The sequence below is a fragment of the Porites lutea genome, chromosome 2, assembly GCF_958299795.1.
Source record: "Porites lutea chromosome 2, jaPorLute2.1, whole genome shotgun sequence".
NCBI classification, from domain to species: domain Eukaryota; kingdom Metazoa; phylum Cnidaria; class Anthozoa; order Scleractinia; family Poritidae; genus Porites; species Porites lutea.
Genome location: NC_133202.1, coordinates 9164409 through 9186662, shown reverse-complemented (window position 1 = coordinate 9186662; position 22254 = coordinate 9164409). Strand labels below are relative to the sequence as shown.

The 22254-nt window shown below is 39.4% G+C and overlaps 2 protein-coding genes across 2 annotated transcripts; one reads left to right on the top strand and one right to left on the bottom strand.

Annotated features, from left to right (window-relative positions):
• Positions 1–166: 166 nt before the first annotated feature.
• Positions 167–5907, top strand: LOC140927648 (PRELI domain containing protein 3B-like). The gene is made up of 4 exons (XM_073377324.1): positions 167–321; positions 2194–2517; positions 4174–4276; positions 4608–5907. The coding sequence occupies exons 1-4, from the start codon at positions 290–292 to the stop codon at positions 4824–4826; spliced, it is 678 nt and encodes a 225-aa protein (XP_073233425.1). The 5' UTR covers positions 167–289; the 3' UTR covers positions 4827–5907.
• A 1428-nt stretch (positions 5908–7335) lies between these two features.
• On the bottom strand, positions 7336–9041 carry LOC140927647 (histamine N-methyltransferase B-like). Its single transcript, XM_073377323.1, has one exon. It carries the CDS (start codon positions 8885–8887, stop codon positions 8009–8011), a length of 879 nt encoding a protein of 292 aa, XP_073233424.1. The 5' UTR covers positions 8888–9041; the 3' UTR covers positions 7336–8008.
• Positions 9042–22254: the final 13213 nt, after the last annotated feature.

Here is a 22254-nt window from a genome sequence, read left to right as displayed (position 1 = left end):
TTGTCTTTGTGTGCATTCACACGAAAAAATCTCCCAGCTTGCCCTCAGAGCAGAACCCGCCATTTTTGTACGTCAACAGCATAGCCTAATTGCATAATTACGCCTATATTGACCAATCAGAAGCAAGCATTGCGTAAGATTCTGGACTTTGCTCGTTGAGTCCGGGCTTATGTAAAGTTTGCGTATTGGGCCTGTGTATCAGTTTTGTGGGAGTAGGTTTCGTAGTTCCTGAAAAGTTCACATCTGTTGTTTTGATAGAAAGTCTATTCTACAAAGATTAGGTGCAATTATGAAATTTTGGTCATCAGAATATATTTTCAAGTAAGTATATAAGAGGTACAGTTTTATTTCAGCAGGTTTCATAGATGTTCTCACGTGCTCTCTGAATATTCACGTGTCATATATCGGTGCAAGCTTATGTATCAGCTAAACTGTTTAAAAACTTTACGCTTTTCTTTTTATCGGAAGCCCAAATCCCTGAATAAAGGTCCAGACGATCTGGAAGGGAGAGAACTCTGCGATTTGCAATTTTCACTTTTCAACTTTCCTTGTCTAAAATAGATCAAAGTGCTAGCCCTACGTTTATAATCTGTAAAACTCGGGTTAAAACTTAGTCGATATCAATATCATAGAAACGATCTCAGGCCAGCGTGAAAAAGTTGAAAGGGAGGTATAGACCTTTCCCAAAACATTTTAAGGTTAAAAGAACTCATCATCCTTCTTTTCAAACGAGGGAATGATGAAGTGAGGCCAAGTTTAATACTCCCCCAAAAATGCAAGTCGTTCATAGAGTTACGTAACGCCGTAGTAAGCACAGGTCTTAAGCGTAAACCTTGTTCTGTAAGATCTTTCTTTAGTTTACGGTCGATTTTGAAAACTGTTGTACAGCTCGATGAACAATCTTGTCAGTTGCTTTCAGCAAATTCCAAGGTGAATTTCTTGCACTTCCAAAGTTTTGCTCAAGTATTGTTTTCAGTTTCCGTTGGCACAACTGTTATACCTGGGAGAAACTGGAAACAGTGATTACTGAGTGAAAAAATATGGGGGAGGGGGCAAACAAGATATATTCGGTAACAATGTTTTTTCATAAACAAAAAAAAGGAGATTACATGACCTTGCAGAGGTACAAAATTTCTTTTCAAGTGTTTTCATTCATTTTAACACAAGGAGAAATAATATTTTTATATCTCCAAGGTGACCTGCAAAGTTCTTTTTATTATATAAACACCATTGAAAAAACCAGAGCATTTTACTTGAATACTTTTTTGTTGCAAAAGTTTTGATTTATTATGTAACCATAGCATCAATGGTCTTTCATGTGTGAATATACGTCATGTTTTCATATAAAAGCTCACGTGGTATTTCATTGGTGTTTATATAATAAGATGTTTTCTTTAAGTATTGTTGGTTTTTACATGATGTCACTAAAATTCAAACTACAAAATTACCGATCCTACTGAGAATTTACTTTCATTATGTATTAGAACAACTGAGAACTAATTTTAATACAAATTTTCGCTTCAAAAGGGTTCTTGGTTTTGTGATAGAGTATGCTTGAATTTCTAATTCATTGCATGACGTGGCATTTACATGAAGGCCGAGAGAGCTGTCATTTAGGTTAAAAAAGTGACTTATTATGGGGAATTTTACCATCTAAACAGTTGATGTATTAAAAAAAGTATTACTTTAATGTTTGTGAGTTCCTCGAGGGATAAATTCACGCTTTTGTACCAAAACTCGGTAACAGATGTTTTGTTAGTTTCCGTCTGCCATGTTGGTGCCCATCCAGGTGGGCATCAGCATGGCGTCTCCATACAAATCTCTTTAAATTTGGGTAAAACATTTCTTCGGATATCTCGTATACAGAATATTCTTCTGGCCTGAATCTTGGCGAGGTTCTTTTTATATTTACCTCCTTTCAATTCCCAGATTCCGAACGTTATCTATTGAACGGTTTTGATTTTGATTTTGATCTATTTTGAATGGCGTAACACTGAAAACAAGCAATACTGGTATAATCAGCAATGAATCAGATCTTGAATGGAAAAGAATATACTATGCACTTGAGGTCAAACAAAACTGCTAGTGGTTGCAACATGTACAGTCATAGCCAATTGGCACTCAACTTTATATAGTCTTCATAGACCACAGTATTGCAGTTTTCAAAACTTAGTTTCTCTTGCTACATTTTAGTCACTGTTGGGAGCGGGTCACACAAGCTGTTTGGAGAAAGTATCCCAATGATCTAAATCCAAATGTCAAAACCATGGATGTGCTGGATCGGCATGTGGATGAACATGGAAGACTTCATACTACAAGACTCGTTGGCACTGAAGGATTCCTGCCCTCATGGGTCTGTAGCATGATTGGAATTAACAATACTTGTTATGCCTATGAACATTCTGTTGTTGATCCAGAGAAGAAAACCATGATAATGGGGAGTCGGAATATGACTTTGTCAGGCTGGGTGGATGTGGAGGAAACACTGACTTATTCTCAGCATGAAGATGATGAGAAGTGAGTAGTCAAAATGCTAAGACTGTGTTTAAATAATTGTTCCATTTTGTCAGACAATTTCCATAGGTGAAAAGATAGTGGGGATGCAGCCAGGACTAATTGTATTACAATGCTCAAAATGTTCTCTGGCTAAAAATGTTTTAAAAATTATACAAGCTTTTGACCGCCTCAATTACGGTCTTCAATGGGCAAAATGACTTTGCCCTTTGAAGACCGTAGTTGAGGTGGGCAAAAGCCTGTGTGTTTTTTAAACTTTTTTTGACAGAGAACGTTTTCAACATTTAATTTCCATAGTGCCTTGATTCTTAGTAATTGTACAGTCAAACCTCCATGTGTGACCACCTCTTGTAAGCGACTGCCTCCCATAAGCAACCACCAATCCAAAACACCAAAATTTTCCGAGTCAAAGCCTTGCAGGTTGTAACCTCTAGTAAACGACCCCCTTCTGTAAGTGAGCCTCTACCACTTTTTGGGCCTGACGGCTAATCATTTTCAATTTTTTTTACCTCTTGTTAGCAACCACTCAACACATTCTCTGATTTCTCTTTTCGCTGTGTGCACTATGTTACTAAGAATATACGAAGACCTTTTATAGTGACAACATGGAACTACATGTACACATATCCTGACTTAGACATTGCATGCAGTGTATTATCTTCCGTAAAGTAGAAGTGCCTGGACCTCTTCTTGGAAGAGAGCCCCTGCAGTTCAATTCTTGTAAACGACCACTTCCCATAAGCGACCACTCAGTCTGCAACTTGGGTGGCCGCTTATGGGAGTTTTGACTGAATTAAACAACTGACCCTGGCCCTGGGTTTTTAATATATGTTGTCGTTAATTTTTTATCTCAGGTAATTTTTGTTTTTCTTTTGTTTTTGAGTATGGTATTGTATGATAATAAAGTTGAAACAAAAGAAGAATAAAATTACCTGGGATGAAAAATTAACTATAACATATATATATGTCTGTTTGGGGGAGAAATAGCACAGTCATGGCAAAGAGAAAGTGAAACAATATTTTGATGACTGTGTTAATGATAGAAACCATTAAGTTATACCATTTCTAGTTCACTGTTATGGACACTTCACCCATATCTATGACCATGAATACAGTCTAACTGTCTCTTACCCCCAAGAAGTCGATAGACTACTGGTTATGGCTCAATAATACCGATAACACATTTTGGCAAACATGGTCCTAAAAACTTTTTTGTTGATAGTTAATATTTATGTAAACTTGCTCTCTTTGGCTTCATTTCATTGGATATATGGAATAATATTCAAAAGAGAATTTAGCTTGAATGAGGCAACAACTGCCAATTAACATAAACACAAAAGAAGATGGTTTAAGGGATCAGGATAAAAAGAGTGTTGTTAACTGACATCATCATCATCTCCCACTATTACTGTATTTTTTGTCGGAGTGCTACACAAGGGGTAGCATTACATGTGAACAGTTTCTTTTGCTTGATTGCAGTTGCTAAAACAGTTTTACACTACACCTTAAACATTATAAGTCAAATTGTTTTTATTGAATTTTACCTCAAGTATCCTCTAATATAAATGATGTTGAACCTTTGTGGTACAAATTATATTTGAAAAAAAAATTAAGGATCCAATGACAATTCCTTGACATTATTTACAATTTTTTTTCCAGGACCAGACTAACTCAGGATGCTGTAATAAAAGTGTTTAGGATCAGCTTCAAAGATTACTGTGAAAGTCTTATTAGGTCCACAATGGCTAATAATGCATCAAAGGTAAAAAGCTAAATGGTTCCATTGTTCACCTATAAACCCCTGAGATTGCAAAGGAAGTCCCTTTACAGTTTTTACAGAAACTTAAGGAAAGCTGTAGCTAGCATGTACTAGCCTAAGATTCATTTTAACTAGACTGAAAAACAAAAAATGTTATTTTGTTAATGAATTACACCTGCCCATTAGTTAATTAATAACTTGCTTCATCAATACATTGTGCAATATTAATGTAATAATTTCACTTTGAGACCTTTAGAGGCAAGAATTTATTTTTCAAAAAATTACAAAAGTGAAATCGTATGATAAGAATCTTGCTTTTGATGTTTGTTTGCAGGGCAGACAAGCAATGGAAATGGTGATTTCCAAAATCAACAGAGAGGTTCAAGATTTGGCTTCTAATATTGAACAAGCTACGAGTAGACTGAACTCTGAATTGGAACACGCAACAAGCATATTGAACACGGAATTTGAACAGGCCAAACAGGGACTTGAACAGGCTAGTTTGTTTCCACAAGCCTTTTGTGAAGGTTCCTCATCAAAACCTTCAAGCTGATGTTAGTTTTTCAATAGACATGTATTAAATGTTTGATGGTGTTCAATTCTAGCGGGACATAGTGATGTTCCTAGGACAGTGTCAAGCACATTCAAGTTGCGTACTGATGTGAGATGCAAGATTTGACTGAGCTGTTAAAATTTGTCAAGTTGTTCAAGGTTTATTACGGGTATCCTTCTAAAGGTATACGTTACAATGGAATGTGTCAGGACTGCACTTACGCTATTTGCTGATGTGATGTGCAAGCTACAAGGGAATGCATCACATTTAACTAAGCATTTAAAGGATAATTTTTATCAGCAGCCTTCTGAAGGCCTGCATTTACCAAGGAGTTACCTGACATCAAATAGAAGAGAGAATCAAAGTCATTGACTTATACAAGTTATAAAATCTGCAATGATGGATTAGTTGTAGATTGTAAAGTGGTCTCCATCAAGATTGCCGGACATAACTAAACAGAGTGCATGGAATAAGCTCCCAAGTCATTCCCGATCAAACTTCGAATTATCCATTATTATTATTCACAGGGTTTTCCTTTTCAGCCTGCAACTAGTGACATTTGTCCCTTGTGAAGAGGCCCGTTGCTGGTAACTAAGCAACGCCTTGCCGTCTTTGGCACTCAAATGTGCCTTGTGCATGAAGATTGTCTTCGCCTGCTAAAGGAAATTCACCAGCTGCTTGGTTTGAAAAGGAAAACCCTGTATTCACAATCATACAAGGCCAATTTGAAGGAGAGTCAAGCAATTTATCAGATTAAAGAGTCACCTGGAATCTTTGACTTATTACTCTCCCCCACCCCAAATGATAGAGACAGGACTCCTCAGGAAAATCCTGATACAAGACACTCTTATTTACTACAAAATGCATTTTCAAGGTGTCAATGTAGAGAACATGTTATTTATTTTAACTGGACCAATGTGAAGGTGCTATAACTTAACATTGCTTTTCTCTTGCTTAATTTGCATATGGCATAGATCATGTCATAATTGAATAATTAAAAGGTATCTTTAAATTTTTACTGTATCTTTATACATGTACAGGTCTGTTACTGATTAAAAGCAAGAATTTTGTAGTTGTTTAATTATGCTTGGTTGTCATGTTTGTTTTGAAGACGAACAGCATAAATTTTACTGTTAATTTCTACAGTCAATTGTGTCTGCCATTAGGTTTGTAAATAAACCTCTGTTAGAATGTAGCCTGCAGAGTGGCTTTTGTGAGATATGCGACCACGATGGAACTATAGCCAGAAAAGCCATTTTAATTCTGTCTCCTTTTGCAGCAAGGCCACTCAGGCCCAAGTCACTCAATGGTTTCTGTTTTGTGACTCACCCATTCCAGTGTTATAGCCATTGAACAGAAATTTAAAGGACAAGTGAGCTTCTCATTTACTCCTGTTCGGGATTCCTACATCAAGAGGATACCGGTGCTGACGGAATCTCTCCACGCCTATTGAAACTTGCTGACCCAGCAATTCTCAGTTCTCTCACAAAATTTATTAATCGATGCATCACTGGTAGTTCCTGGCCTACAAACTGGAAAACTTCCATTATTTCTCCGATCTATAAAAAAGATAGCGAGACTCTAAAATCTAATTACCGTCCTGTATCTGTGTTATCGGCTGTTTTAAAGATAGCTGAAAGAGTAATCTTTGATCAGCTATACGAGTTTTCCCTTCATTTCCTCAGCGGGAATTTATCTGGTTTTCTGAAAGGACATTCATGCACAACAGCCCTCCTCAAAACATGCGCAGATATTAGAGCAAATTTAGACTCTAGCGAGCACTCTGCAGCAATTACCATAGACCTCTCCAAAGCATTTGACTCTATTAACCATAATTTGCTTCTTGCAAAGCTGTCAGTGTACGGTGTAACTGAAGACGCCCTACAACTTCTACGTTCTTACTTGACTGACCGAAAGCAACATGTCAAGATAGACGGTAACCTGTCAGATTGGCAAATTATGAAGTGTGGAGTTCCTCAAGGTTCAATCTTGGGCCCCTTTCTCTTCAATATATACATGAATGATGCGAATTTTTCAGATATTTTGTGCTCCTTAAGATTCTATGCTGATGACACCACGGGGTACTCTTCAAGCCCTTGTCCATCCACCTTGCAAATAAATCTACAAAACAACCTTGATCTACTCGTTTCCTGGTTTTGTAAGAACTTCCTGGCGATTAACCATAGTAAATCTCAATCCATCGTCTTCAATAGAGCAACTCTACCAACGCCCTTTGTTATTGACAGCAATGAACTGGATTACATCCCACAGATCAAGCTCCTTGGTGTAATTATCGACAATTCACTCTCTTTTAAAGCACATATTAAAGAAATTTACCGGAAAGTGAACACAAAAGTTTCAATTCTTCTTCGCATTCGTAAAATTATATCCTCAGATATTATGATTAAACTGTACAAAGCATTTATTCTGCCTCACTTTGAATACGCATCACCATTGTTCATAGGTCAAAGTAAAGGTTTGTCTGCAAAACTGGAGTCAACCAACGCATTTGCCCTTAGGACTCTTCTTAGCTACTCTAAATCGACTGCTTATGAAGAGCTACTTAAAACTGTACATATCAAAAGCTTGGAACATCGACGCATAGAACAAGCACTGATACTCGTATACAATAGCATTTATAACCAGGCACCGAACTAAATTCGGGAAATGTTTTTACTGCGAAGCAATGGTTACAGCTTACGGGGCCATCTTAAGGTTGTTCTTCCAAGACCGACCTCATCTTATATGCAACATCCTTTCACGTACCAGGCTGGCAAACAATGGAACAATCTACCAGACAAAATAAGGATGTCGGAGTCCCTCTCTATTTTTAGGAAAAACTTACAAAACATACAGTTGTCTTCATCGTATGACTGCAACTGTGTATTTTGTAAATAGACAATCTGATTACCAATATTTTCTCTTTTTAAATTTTTTTTTTTTTTTTTAGTTGATTTAATTTCTTTATTTCTTGTTTTTATTCATCACTTGTACATGTACATTATGTAAATTATCACGTTGTAATTTTTATGGCACATTTGCATTTAAATGAGCTATCGCTCATATGCGATATGTGGTTAAATAAAATTACTTACTTACTTACTTACTTACTTACTCCAGGAGGTCTCGGAGAGTATTTTGGCTCACGATAAGCACTGTAATCAATGATTAATAGGTTAATGTTATTTGTAAATTACAACTGCAATACGTTGAGGTTTTATTATTTTCCTTCCACTATCGTCAGTAAAGGACTGTTCCTCCAAAAAATTCATCACTTCTTTAAACAACATTTTATCCACTGTGCCTCTAAAATCTTGGCAGTGGGTTAAGAAGTCCAGGAGAAGACCCCCTGCTGTAGACGAGTGATCAAAACAGCTGGTTATATCTGCATCAAAGCTGCATTTCTTTAATTCTTCATAGTTCCAGTTGTTCCTCTTAGAAATGCTCTCAAGATCCACTTCGGTGTAAAACTTGTCAGTCGAACCCAAGTTGATTTTACCTTTCAATTTTCTTGCCAACTTTGGGAAGAAAGACTCTTCGGGAACTAAAGTACAGAAGATGGCTCCACCTGAGGCAAGTCTTGCGTAACAGTTTCTTAGAACTTGTTCAGCATCCATGTAGTACAGCGATGCCACGAAATGAATGAGGTCAAACTGTTGGACCTGAGGGCTAGACTCCATGAATTTTTCTAAGGTCATCTCATGCCACTCGAAGGTAGCCTTTCCCTCGAGTGTCTTGGGAAACGGTGAAACACGCGATCTGAATCTCGCCATTAATTCAACATCAGGCTCTACAATGGTGGCGTGTATCTTAGAACATCCTATCGCCGATAAAACGACATCCAAAATTCTTAAATCAATTCGCCCATCACCACTACCAACTCCAAGAACACGAAACAACGGGGGAGCATTCCGGCCACCTTTGAACATATTTGTCATGACGTGGGCTGCCATCTCGTCAACGAAGTCAAACATCTTTTCGACTGCTTTCAAGGAAACTGAACTTTGAAAAGCTTCCATTGTAGCAAAGTAGTGGCCTTCTTTTGCGAGAATCGCAGCCATTTTTCACTGGACAGTGGGTTTTTAGATTGGTCGTGACTAGAATGGATACTCCAAAATCAGGTATCCGCTTGGAGACTGGAACTGAATAAAATTATTTTTCGGCAAATCGCTCCGACTCTTTACGACCTTGTTGTGATGAAACACTAAGTATACAAAGACTGAAGAAGGCAAAGATGAGAATGGTTACTCCAAAATATGGATCAAAGCCTACATAGAGGTTAGTTGTTTTTCACGTTCTTTGTAAGAATTTAGTGCAAGGAGCAAACAATGTCTGTTACAGTACCACTACCGCGACTGCCGTGTAAAGCTTATTCATAGCAAAGTATCTGTTTGGATAGCTCAGAATAAGGTGGATACTTCAGAATAAGAATGGCCAAAATATGGAAGTTTTGGCCATCTGGATTATTATTACTGAACTTCCCAATATAAACATGATTGTTACGTTTACAAAGAGGGTACAAATACAGTTAAGGTCAGTTAACCATCTTGTAATTTTATGGGTTAGTTGATTCCAAGTGTTAACAATAGTAAAAAACACATAAGGGACCTGTCATTTATTAGAGGCGGGGGAGGGCTGGTGCAATTGGGGGGAGGGTCATTAAATTTTATGTAGCCAAAAAGGGGAGGGTCACCAAAAATTTAAGCTGGGCTTTGGGGAGGGCCATACCATTTTTAGCAAACATTGCTGTTCACTTAAAATAAAAATAAATCAACAAATAAAATATATTATTTAACAAACAAGTCCCTTGCACATTAAGCATTTTAAACTTTCATAATGATCAACCTGAACTACCCAACAACCCTACATGTACGTCTTTTTCTTGATTTGTTTTTCAACAGCAACACACTGCGAAACATGTCTTTGCATTGATCAAGTTTCTCATTAAGATATTTCAATTCACTGTTTACTCTTTTTTTAGCTTCATCAAGCCTTGTAATAACAGCTTCATCAAATGATTTAGAATACTCTTCTCCTCGTATAAAATTACCAGTCTTTGAGTGAAACAGGGTGTTAAGGTGGGCTTTAATGTGTCTATCCATATCTAATATGTTCTCTAGTAACTCACTGAGCTTCATAATGTTTGCCCTCAGTATTAACTAATCAGCTGGGACAAGAACATAATCGGTCGTGTAAAATTTTCCAGCAACACCAGGATTGTTCGTGCTCAATATTGCTTCAATGCATGAGGTGATCTTAGATACCTGTTCCTGAATGTCGTATTGGTGCCTCCCTTCATCACAAAGTAAAAGTTGATCTCTTTTAATAATCGCTGTCATATCTTTTAGCGTGGGGAGGGTCATAACTATTTTGGGCCATACAAGGGGGAGGGTTACATTTTTTTCTGCAGGAAATTGGGGGAGGGTATAAAAAAAATTCACCTGGGATAAAGAATTGCACCAGCCCTGCCCCCACCCTCTAATAAATGACAGGTCCCTAATTTACTTCAGGTCATACTTCTTGTAGCTTGGTGATCACTATTACAAGCTCAAGTTTCTAAAAAAAAAATGGTCCTGCAGATTGTATTAGTGTAGTGTCTCTGTATAGCTCTGAAATAGGACCTGGAGCCTACAGTGGCAGATCGGAACCTTCAGATAAGAAGAGGGGTGGGGCAGGGGGGGGGGGAGGATTCTCACCAGACCTTAAGGTGGCGGGAAGGAACCACTCATTCAGACCTTAAGGTACAGAGGAGCTCAATCTAGAAAAGAATTTTCTTGGCACTGTTGTCCTCAATTTGATCTAGAAATATGGAGGGCCGGGGACCTCCCTAGATCTACTGCTGGCATCTGTCAGCCCGCCCATGTTCACCTGCTATCTTTTTACATTTACCGGTAGGACATATTTTGTTTATTGTCATACATTCTCTTATAAATTCAAAGTCCAACAAACTCCCTCAGAGTTTGGGCTACCTGTGGATGGGGCTGACATTTCATGACAGGATGGACAATAAAGGGACTACATTTTCAACACCTTCAATGTGACTGGAAATTACAAAGGTTCACACAGCAGATTCAGGAATACAAAATGACTAACTTGGAATCACATAGTTTACATTTGCCAAAAGTAGCTAACGTTGGGCCTTTTGGTCATAGAAAAGACTGTAAAAGGATTTGGGTTCTGGTTGGCAAATTGTGCCAGATACCCAGCGCACCAAAAGGTTGACCCGAGTATCCCACAGGTTGTGAGGGTCACTTTGGTTTTTATAATCTCATAAAGTACCCATTCTTCTCACACTAAACTAAACAGCAACTTACCACTTAAAAGTGAAAAAAAATCAACCATAATATAATATAAGAAAACAGAAATAGTTTATGTTGAGCCATAAATTTAACAACTGTCTGCTATCCCTGGGGGGGGGGGGTACTCCCTTATATGGCCTCCATGGGGATGTGCCGCTGGACAGGGTATGGTTTTCGTCCTCTCTGTCCTGAACAGAGTATATAGTTTGGCACAAGTTATAAATAAACAGGGTGTTTCATGCATGATCGATTTCATCTTAGTGCAAATGTTTGTAGATATTTAGTACGTCATCACCCAAAGCATTTACTGGAATAAATATAAATGTTATTGTTCTTGGCACCCTTGTCTAAATAAGATAAGTACAAGTTGACAGGTGTGCTTGATAACCTTGTCCCCATCTGAGGGAGTTGTCCTATCTGGGTACTAAAGTTGAGGGTGTTATCCTAAACAGGGTATGGGTTTCAAACCCTCAGCGGCTCACCTACACCCAAATATTGGCCCAGTACCCCTCCCACCCCCCTCCCCCCCTACACCGGGCTGCTATCTTATAAGCAAGCTTCGAATTAACTGAGCCATAATTACACAATGGTTGACTGTATTTGTACCCTATTTGTAAACGTAACAATCATGTTTATATTGGGAAGTTCAGTAATAATAATCCAGATGGCCAAAACTTCCATATTTTGGCCATTCTTATTCTGAAGTATCCACCTTATTCTGAGCTATCCAAACAGATACTTTGCTATGAATAAGCTTTACACGGCAGTCGCGGTAGTGGTACTGTAACAGACATTGTTTGCTCCTTGCACTAAATTCTTACAAAGAACGTGAAAAACAACTAACCTCTATGTAGGCTTTGATCCATATTTTGGAGTAACCATTCTCATCTTTGCCTTCTTCAGTCTTTGTATACTTAGTGTTTCATCACAACAAGGTCGTAAAGAGTCGGAGCGATTTGCCGAAAAATAATTTTATTCAGTTCCAGTCTCCAAGCGGATACCTGATTTTGGAGTATCCATTCTAGTCATAGCCTCCCCGCAGACGTCCTTTGGGGTTCGTTCGTCACGCATTCATGGGGGAGAAATGAATGCGTGACAGACGAACCCCAAAGGACGTCTGCGGGGAGGCTATTCTAGTCACGACCTTTTTAGATTGAAACGTACGAAGTGTTAAGCAGGCATTTTGTATGCGCATGCGTGAATATGGTCTGTTGAAGTGCATTCTCGTCCCCAGAGCCCGTCGTTTCTTGGTCACGTGGAATAAGCCGAGTGGCTCTGGGGACAAGATTGGTTGAAGTGCAATAAGAAGTCACAGAGGCATTTTCTCTGGGGAGACAATTTTCCACGGACGTAGAGGGAGGGTTAGTTTTCGGGTTTTCGATTAACAAGTCAGCGGTAGTAGATGAAGAGAGAGTTCCGGTTAAACGATTCATCTTCCTGTCGGGACCCTTCCGGTCGACTCGTGACCTTATTTACTTGTGTCAAATTTTCCCAATCTGGCGGAAAAACCAGACAAGTGAGATCAAGGTTTTCAAGATCGCTCATCCTCTATGGACGAGGTAAAGGAAAAAGAGATTGCATTTCTTCAAGGAAATTTTTACAATGTTCGTTTTTCAGAGAATTACTGTTTTGCAGTTCACAAAGGAGACGAGGAAAGTCTAAGTGATTTGATCCACAAATATCTTTCTGTGAATTCGATCTCGTTCATTCCTGAACATAAACAATACAGGGAGAGAATTGTTATTCAGTGATTACTTTCATGTATGAGGTAACCCTTACATAACTGTAATAAATCGCCATTTTAAGGTCAAAACTGAAAATCAGAATACTGAGACCTCAGGCTGATTTTCAGAAATATTTATGGTTCTGCTGGTGTTGTAGCTTCGCAGCACACAGCGTAATATCAATACAACTTTAACAGGTACTCCGGATTTTAAGTGATGATCGAAGAACATTTTAGGGTTTGAAATGTTCGATTCTGGGATTTTTTTGGTGGCTTGTTTTAAGGAGGAGCTAAAAATAATTTTTTTTTTTGGAGGAGAGGGGGGGGGGGAATCTGAAGATTCGTGGTAGTGCCTGCGTATCCCGCCTGCATAGTTATGCGAATTTTTTTTCTATTGTTTCTATTTGTTGTGTTATATCATTTAGTGCTTGATAAGTTTTAAGGCTAGGAAATTCTGTATGGGATGCCAGTTTGGGGTCAGTAGGCTCCTGTTGGGGGTTAATTTTTGGTCCATGGATTTTTTTGGGTATTATTGAAGGTCCTAGGGATTTTTTTTGGTTTTGATTTTTGCCCCAATTCAATCATCCCCGTCAATAGGAATCCGGAGTACCCCCCCCCCCCCCTGCCCCCACTCACCGGGATGCAACGTGGGTACAATATATATTCCCATACATCACCGCTGGGGACACCGCTGGCTGGTTAATAGAACACCGAAAACTCACCCTCCCCCTTTTAGCCTCCCCCGCAGGCGTTTTTAGGGGAGATCGGGAAGAAATACGATCTCCCCTAAAAACGCCTGCGGGGGAGGCTACCTCCCTCTACGCCCGTGGAAAATTGTCTCCGTTTTCTTTGAATGGTTCACCGCCTGGTTCACGTGCACTACCAGCATTTGCAGGCTGTTTTCTGGAGTTGAATGACCTATATTAGGTGTTACGTTCAACAAGTGTGTTCTTTTAGGTATCGAGGCATTTCTACGATGAAAGTCAGCTTATTGTAGCCTTTAAAAGGACAGTCTTTCCTTTCGTAAAACAGTACATCGAAGACAAGATGGCGGCTGAATTTTGTTAAGACCTATCATTTCGCGCACATTTTTTGAGCAGGGCCGGGTTGTTCAAAGCTGGGTTAAGATAACCCTGGGTTAGTGCGAAATTTGAACTCAGATATGAGAGCTTAAAAAGCAAATTTAGTTTAATTCTCTTTGCATACAATTTGATGATTGGATATTCTAAAAAGAATAGAGAAAATTATGCGACAAAGTGCTTTAGATAAAAAGATAAAGAAACCCGGATTAAAACTAAACCCATGGGTTGGGCCATGGTTCCAACTGGGCCCAGCAGGAAAAGGTCAGTATGATAATTTTTCGTTAAACAATTTTTCTATAGATATTTAATTCTTCTCAACAGTATAACGCTAAACTCGAACTTAATCGTTTCAGGAATACAGTGGTTAATTAAAGTGTCCATTTTGTCGTGAACAGGGACCGCGGAGGGGGAGGGGCTGGTAGGGCCGCGGCCCCACCACTTTTTTGCGCCCCCGCCCCCACTTTTTGCGCTAAAGGAAAAATAATTAAATTTAAAAAAAAAAGACTTGAAACAAGTTTTTTCCGTCTATATTCCGCTATATTCTCTGTATTTTCGTTAATTTCAAACGCCAGGCATTTTGTGGGGCTCCTGTGCTTTTCGCAGTAATTGTGCCCTTGGGCCGACTTGCCCCTTGATTAAACGCTATGGGCGCGATCCATTCAACCAACATTCAGACCGGTCCGACCGGGAAAAGAGGACCACCTCAAAAGGTGGTCCTGTTTTTTCGAAACTTTTCCGGTTGGACCGAACCGATCCATTGAGTTTTGGACCGAAATTTCCGGAAATTTTGGTTGAATGGATCGCGCCCTATGCCTTGGCCACCCCTTCGCTTCGTTCGGCAGCGTGTTTTGTACTTCCAGCTCCGGCAGAGTTTTTTATCAGTTTTATCAGACGAAATGAAGAAAATTACTAGCTTTTTCAAGCCAAACGAAGGTGAGTAGTTGTTTTGAGTTGATAAAAGTTTTATATTTTTTCTTTCTCCTTTCGAATCAATGAAATATTCGATGGCAAGAAGAATTACATTATTTGAACAGTGAACGGCCATAGTTAGAAATTTTTCAGATCACGTCAGTGTAGTATTTTCTATACTAAAATTGTAATCCCGTCTTTTCTTGCATTGAATCTGAACTGACCGTGTATGTTGGTCGTTTATTAGAGTTATCTGGGACTTCGTCAAAGTCTGTAAGCTCTGCAGAAAAGACGACAACTACTTGCAGTGAAAATGATGAGTTTGAGTTTGACCAGTAAACATACAAATACTATGATTTTATTCCTTTTATTCCTTTTTTCGATTTTCAATATGAAAAAAATATTTTCAATTGTCAGCCCTCCCACTTTTCACCTTGCTCCGCGGTCCCTGGTGAAACTGCATTTTCACCCTTTCGCTGGCTTGTTTATCTTGAAATCTTGCCCTTCTCCCCACATTAAGTTAATGGTTAATGAATCTAATAATACTTCCGCGAATGAATGGTGCTTTGGTGAAGGCTGTGAAAAATCGCTTTCTGTCCTTTCTGTAGTAATTTTAGCTTTCTTCACCGGTACATCTTCGTTGAGAAATGCCATAAAAAATTTTTTGATTTAGTTATACAAAGGAGAAAAATCACAGCAAACTGTTTGAATTCTGATTTTTTCCACCTTATTTTGATGGTACACTGTTTGTTTTCATTTCATTAAACAAATAAATATAACATTTCGGCGTTTTAAAGAAAATCTAGGTTAACTCCCCGACCCCAAAAAATCTTGAAATGAAACGTTATATATACACTTTTTAAATAAATCCTGTCTTCTGTTGCAAAAGAATTGCATTTACTCCTAAATGATACCATTTTGTGGATACTACATTTGTTGATATGCTAATTTGTGAAACATTTAAAGCCCCATTTAAACGGCAGAAACTTTTTGGCGCGACTTGGATGAAAGTGGTACGCGTACCAAAAAAATAGTACTGATTACTCATTGACACGTTCTTTTTTCTACCCATGTGAAATTATGATCTGGTACGGGTAAAAGGCTCAACATCTCGGCCAGCATACTAGATTCTTGCCTAGTGCGCATGCTGCTTCCTCTGTAAAAACATGGCGGACGAAAAGTTCTTAGAATTCCCATAGCTGCATGTAATCTACGCACCATGAACAAGTGGGTGGTCATTGAACTACTGGTGTGGTTATTGAACTATTGTGTGGTTATTGAACACATTGAACTAACGAAAAAGTATTTACCACTTACACGTAGTTAATGCTACACATTTATATTAAAAAATGGTAACGTATTTGTGGCTATTTCCCCCGCAGCTGCATGCTGTCTACGCTCATCAATGAACTAATGTGTGGTTATTGAATTTCTGGTGTGGTCATTGAACTACTGTCGTGTTTATTGAACTTTTGCGCGGTTATTGAACCAATGAAGAGCTCATTTGCACATGCTCTCCTACATTGGTGCTGACCAAAGGCACGAAGGGTCATCAGAGAAACGTTAGCTCGGCACGGCTAATCATTTACACTGCCCACTTTATCCCAGCTGGGCTAGATTTTCAGGATCGCGTACCAATTTTATCCGTGTTCGGACTACCTCTCGACACGGTCCGAGCACGGGTGAAATTTTGGTCCGGCACGGATGGGGCAAAGTCGTTTACACAACTAAATCTATCCGTGCTGAACCAATTTTTTTGGTACGCTTACTTTTTTCATTCGAGCCGTGCCAAAAATTTTCTGCTGTGTAAATGGGGCTTAAATCACAAAGGATGTTTGCTGAGACTAGCTTTTTCTCTTTATTGAATTAAATTATTGTTTAATGCATCGATATCTGCTTGATAATTCTTCCCATAGGATTCTATGTAGGTTCATCTGGATACTGTAAAAAGCTCTCAATAGAAACGTTAATAACAGACAAATTCACCCATCCATTTGTGTCATGTTTGTTGTCACATCCCAACTCATTTGGGTCCTTTAGCAGTACATGTACCATTTCTGTTTTGAGGGAACAGCATTATATGCACCCCTCTAACAAACTTCCTGTCTTATGTTTCAACAGGCTTTGAAGGTGAACAAATGTCATCAGTTAGATGTATAGAGTGATGGCCATTCTATGTTTTGAATGGATCAGTACTGTCATAAAATATAAATTAATAATAAGAAATCAGTTGTGGAACACAGGAGCTGTTACTCAGAGTCGCTTCAAAATAGTAGCTTAGGTAAAATTTCTGTATCTTTTAGAGTTAAAGAAAAATAAAAGCATTGCTCGTTTTTTTCGCGATGCATTTGTTTTGTCTGCAAGTGACCTTATGAAGTGCTCAAGTGATTATGTAGTAGATAGTAATCACTTGAACTTGTTGCTGTCTCAGACTCAATCCATTCTTCATTTCCTGTATAATGTTTTTGACACATTTTTCCTGGAAAACTTTCAAAAAACTGTTTAAAAAAAATACCCATAGATTTTATGTTTTTGTGGCATCTTTAAACGCGTGTCTCCGCGGTCAGTTTAACATGAGACATCGCGATAATAAGTAAACCTCGCGTAGATGTTTAATATTTCTGACGAATGAGCCCGCGAAGAAGACAGAAATAAATATTTTGACGGCACGAGATACAACAGGGCCTGGGTACTAGACCGCGTGCACCATGGGTAGCCATATCGGGGGTATATAAGGCTGCGTATATCACGTGTACGTCATCTAGGCTTACGAACCACCCTCTCTTTGGTTTTTCTTAACGTTCTTATCGGCTCTTTCTTGCGTTATGTCCGTCAGCAAAGACGAACTGTCCGATCTCATATAGGAGAATAACAAACAGTTAATGGACTTGTTTAAAGATTTGTTAACAGAAACCGTTGGTCGAATCGAGCGCGCTAACGAATATTTTGCCGAGCAGCAGATGAAAGAAATTAAGAAACTAAAGTATAACGAACCACGTAAGTTCAAGAAGAAGGCCGACGAAGACCAGTTTCAAAGGATCCACAGTGCAGAATTTTGCGGCCATGTAGCGTACTAGGCCGGTAAGAAAAAGAAGACCACTCTTTCAACTCTCAACAACAGATCCTCGCCAGTGGGAACGCCGGCGTCCACTTCAAGGTCACAGATACAACCCCAGCTTCTTATGTCAAACGTTCCTGTTTTTCGCCTTCTCGTCGACCCAGTGTCGGGACCTGTTTTGCCTGTGGAAAGCGTTCCTGTTACCCGACGATGGACAAGCCAGACATCCCAAACGGCTTCATGAAGGACAACAATCAGGTGCAGTCTATTCTAATTTAGTACTGAATTTTTTAAGCGGCAAGGCGTAATATGGATCAGGATTGTCTCGATGTTGTACCAGTTTCTTCTGACGTTCACCCCGCTAGTTTTAGGCGCGGTTTAGAGCTCCGAGTGTACCGTTGATATTTCTATTCTACCTTCAGTTTGGGGAATATTTTTCATAGTGATCTGTTTCTGGCATACTTTACTAGTTTCTCTGTTCATTTTGAATGCATAACAGGCCAGAGCCCCGATTTTAAGTACTAGGCGACTTTGAAAGACGCGTGCTTCACATATTTGTGGCGGATTAGAATGCCGGCTTGGTCAGAGGCCCTTTGTTTAAAACATGGCGGGATACTCGCAGCTTAAGGCAAGCATGTGCCTTGTAGCTGTCAACATAATGCTTTTTAATTACATTCTGTCATAATTAACAAAACCCGATCCATGTTTGATTGAAAGTAATTGTACAAATCTGGTACCAGACAAACCGCTTTTAAAAAACAAAACAACAAAACTAGTTTATGGTTATTTCTCATTAATTTCACTTATCAAAACAAATATTTACTTTTATCAGTTTTCCCGTTTCTTTCAAAACATCCTTCATTTCCGGGCGTTTCACTGTAGTCAATGAAAGACACGTTTTATCGGTCTTCTTTTACGCGAGAATATCAAAATTTCCACCTTTCAAAACGCGATGAACCAAAGCTCGCAGGGTACCAAAGCGCCAAAGGCGCACGATGCAGTCCTGGTGTTGTGTGAGCACCCGTTAAGAATAGTGAACGGCAAAACTATCAAGTTTTGGTACAGCGAGAGGCAGCTAGTTTCTGTACCCAAAGGTTAGTGCATGGACAGGCTATCGAAAGAAAATAAAAGGGATGCTTGCCCAATGGATAGTAGGCCTAACTACGCAAATAAATGTCTCATTGCATCCTTGTCTGCGAGGTTAGTACTAAATTTACTCTCTAGAATACATTACACAACTCAATCAGCAACACTTTGCAAGTAGAATTGGCGATCAGTGTGGGCAATTTATATTTCTAAGGGACGTCCGTCGCAGAAAGGCTTAACGCGGGGGGGTTTTTAGTCAATGACTGACATAAGAATTTCCTCACAATCGACTAAGTTAGAGTGCGATAATGTGCGCGTGAACTTTGCATACAACTGGCAATAAGCTGAAGAAACCGGAAGCTGAACACCATGAATAAGTTACTAAATTACATCGCTCAGGTTTTTTTTCTTTTTTTTCAAGTACCGGAGGGGTTTTTTGTGCATTCTGTTGCGCAGTTTGGCAGTGATATACCGAGCATCAGACAGGTAACGCGCCGAAGCCAAAATTTCACTCTTCTTCTACCAAACAGTTTTCCTGCAATGGTCTTAGTACTGGTCCCGTTGCCGAAACCTTGCACGAGCAAGATACGGTAATCGAGAGTCGAAAATCGAGAATCGATATTGTACTCGGAACAAGAAAAGGTCGCCGTCCAAGGAACAACTGATGCAATGCAAGAGCTTCAAGCTGCTGAGAATCGCCAATTCTGGATTACAAGCAGTGAAGGAACTCCTGAGAAGCGTCCAAATTATGAAGGAACTTTGGAGGCCAGTCAGCCACGGTGATTGTCGCACCACGCATAAAGTAGAATAAATTTGTTAGCCTGGTCTTGTCTTTGCCACAAATCACGTAAAACTATAAAGAAGGTACCACTATGAACTCTGGAAAGTGAAAATTCAATAATACTATGGTTGACGACTGACAGTTTAAAAGAGAGACAACCTTCACCTCAGAATTTGGGAGAGGGTAGCCCCATAATTTGGCCTATTTCAAAACAATTGTCAGTACAAAGATGACCTACAATAATAATTTGGATAATGACCGACATTTTAAAAGAGAGACTACCATCACCTCAGAATCTTGGGCGCGCCGCCTGTAAGCTCTGAGGGAGAGGGTAGCCCTATAATTCATTTGGCCTACTTCAAAAATAAATGACACTACAAAAATTACCCACAATAATAATTTGGATAAATGACCGACATTTTAAAAGAGAGACTACCATCACCTCAGAATCTTTGGCGCGCCGCCTGTAAGCTCTGAGGGAGAGGGTAGCCCCATAATTTGGCCTATTTCGAAACAAATGACGGTACAAAGATGACCTACAATAATAATTTGGATAATGACCGACATTTCAAAAGAGAGACTACCATCACCTCAGAATCTTGGGCGCGCCGCCTGTAAGCTCCGAGGGAGAGGGTAGCCCCATAATTTGGCCTATTTCAGAAACAAATGACAATACAAAAATAACCTACAATAATAATTTGGATAAATGATCAACATTTTAAAAGAGAGACTACCTTCACCTCAGAATCTTGGGCGCGCCGCCTGTAAGCTCTGAGGGAGAGGGTAGCCCTATAATTCATTTGGCCTATTTCAAAAATAAATGACACTACAAAAATCACCTACAATAATAATTTGGATAAATGACCGACATTTTAAAAGAGGGACTACCATCACCTCAGAATCTTGGGCGCGCCGCCTGTAAGCTCTGAGGGAGAGGGTAGCCTCATAATTTGGCCTATTTCTAAAACAAATGACAGTACAAAGATGACCTACAATAATAATTTGGATAATGACCGACATTTCAAAAGAGAGACTACCATCACCTCAGAATCTTGGGCGCGCCGCCTGTAAGTTCTGAGGGAGAGGGTAGCCCCATAATTTGGCCTATTTCAGAAACAAATGACAATACAAAAATAACCTACAATAATAATTTGGATAAATGATCAACATTTTAAAAGAGAGACTACCTTCACCTCAGAATCTTGGGCGCGCCGCCTGTAAGTTCTGAGGGAGAGGGAAGCTCCATAATTTGGCCTATTTCAGAAATAAATGACACTACAAAAATCACCTACAAAAATTATTTGGATTATGACCGACATTTCAAAAGGGAGACTACCTTCACCTCAGAATCTTGGGCGCGCCGCCTGTAAGCTCTGAGGGAGAGGGTAGCCCTATAATTTGGCCTATTAAGTAAAAAACAAGTAATAATACAAAATAACATAATATAAAAATAACCTGTAATAATAATTTTTGGATTACGTTTGACATTTCAAGGAGGCTAAAATGACTGATATAGAAACCATACTGTATCTGTGACGTTGATTATGCAGATCGCCCAAGCGAACTCGAAGATGTTGAAGTGGAAGCTAGAATATCTGGAGTAATCCAGCGTCTTGGGCTCCTACCAGTGAATAAGATTTTGGCGGGATTTCGACAGTGCTTGGCGGGCTTTTTGGAGAGTGATTTGTCACTGGAGGCACATCGAGGCTTGCATCGTCTTAAGCCAGAGAAAAAAGACTTGAATCCTTCGCCGTTTGATAAAAAAGGTCGTCCATTGAATCAGATAATCGGTCTTGCTGTTCCTCAAGGAGATGTGAAGTAGAGCTCGAGCTCTCGCATTCGTTTACACTGGTGACTATAAAATGTGCATTGTTGACGGCTTTTCTCAAACGTTCAAATAGAGAAGATTTAAAAATTTCTTTGGTCAGGGTCTTTTCCACGCAGAGTTCCTTCCAAACCGGAGAAAGATGTGCCAGCAGAGAGTGTATTCCTACTTGTGGCTCCACAGTAAAAACTTGATACGCCGACTCGCCGTTTTCGCTTCGAAGGTCACCAATGTTGACACGGCATACTACTCTTGAAAGAAGTTAAATAAGCCATCGCAGAACTATTTTCTTAAAAGAAAGCACTTGAAAACGCACTGAAAGCGTATCAAGCCTATTTGAATCCAAATGCGGCGAGAAAACTGTAGTTATCAATTGCGAAGCCAGCCGCGAAGATCGACTTCGACCGTGAAATGAATTTATAATCCCAAATAGTCTGATCAAATTTCGCGTTTCTTTGAGATGTCTGGTTCATTTAATCAAAAGTACAAAGTTCCTTGACAGGTAATGTGTCCGGCGCTCTCCAAAGGTGTCTGGAGGAATGCTTAAAACTAATTACGAAAGTAACGCTTGTCTGTTATTGGAAACCGATCTGCGGTGGTTGCTGTGGAGATTAGGCCTCCTCCTGCGCGCACTAAAATCGGGGCTCTGGCCTGTTATGTATTGG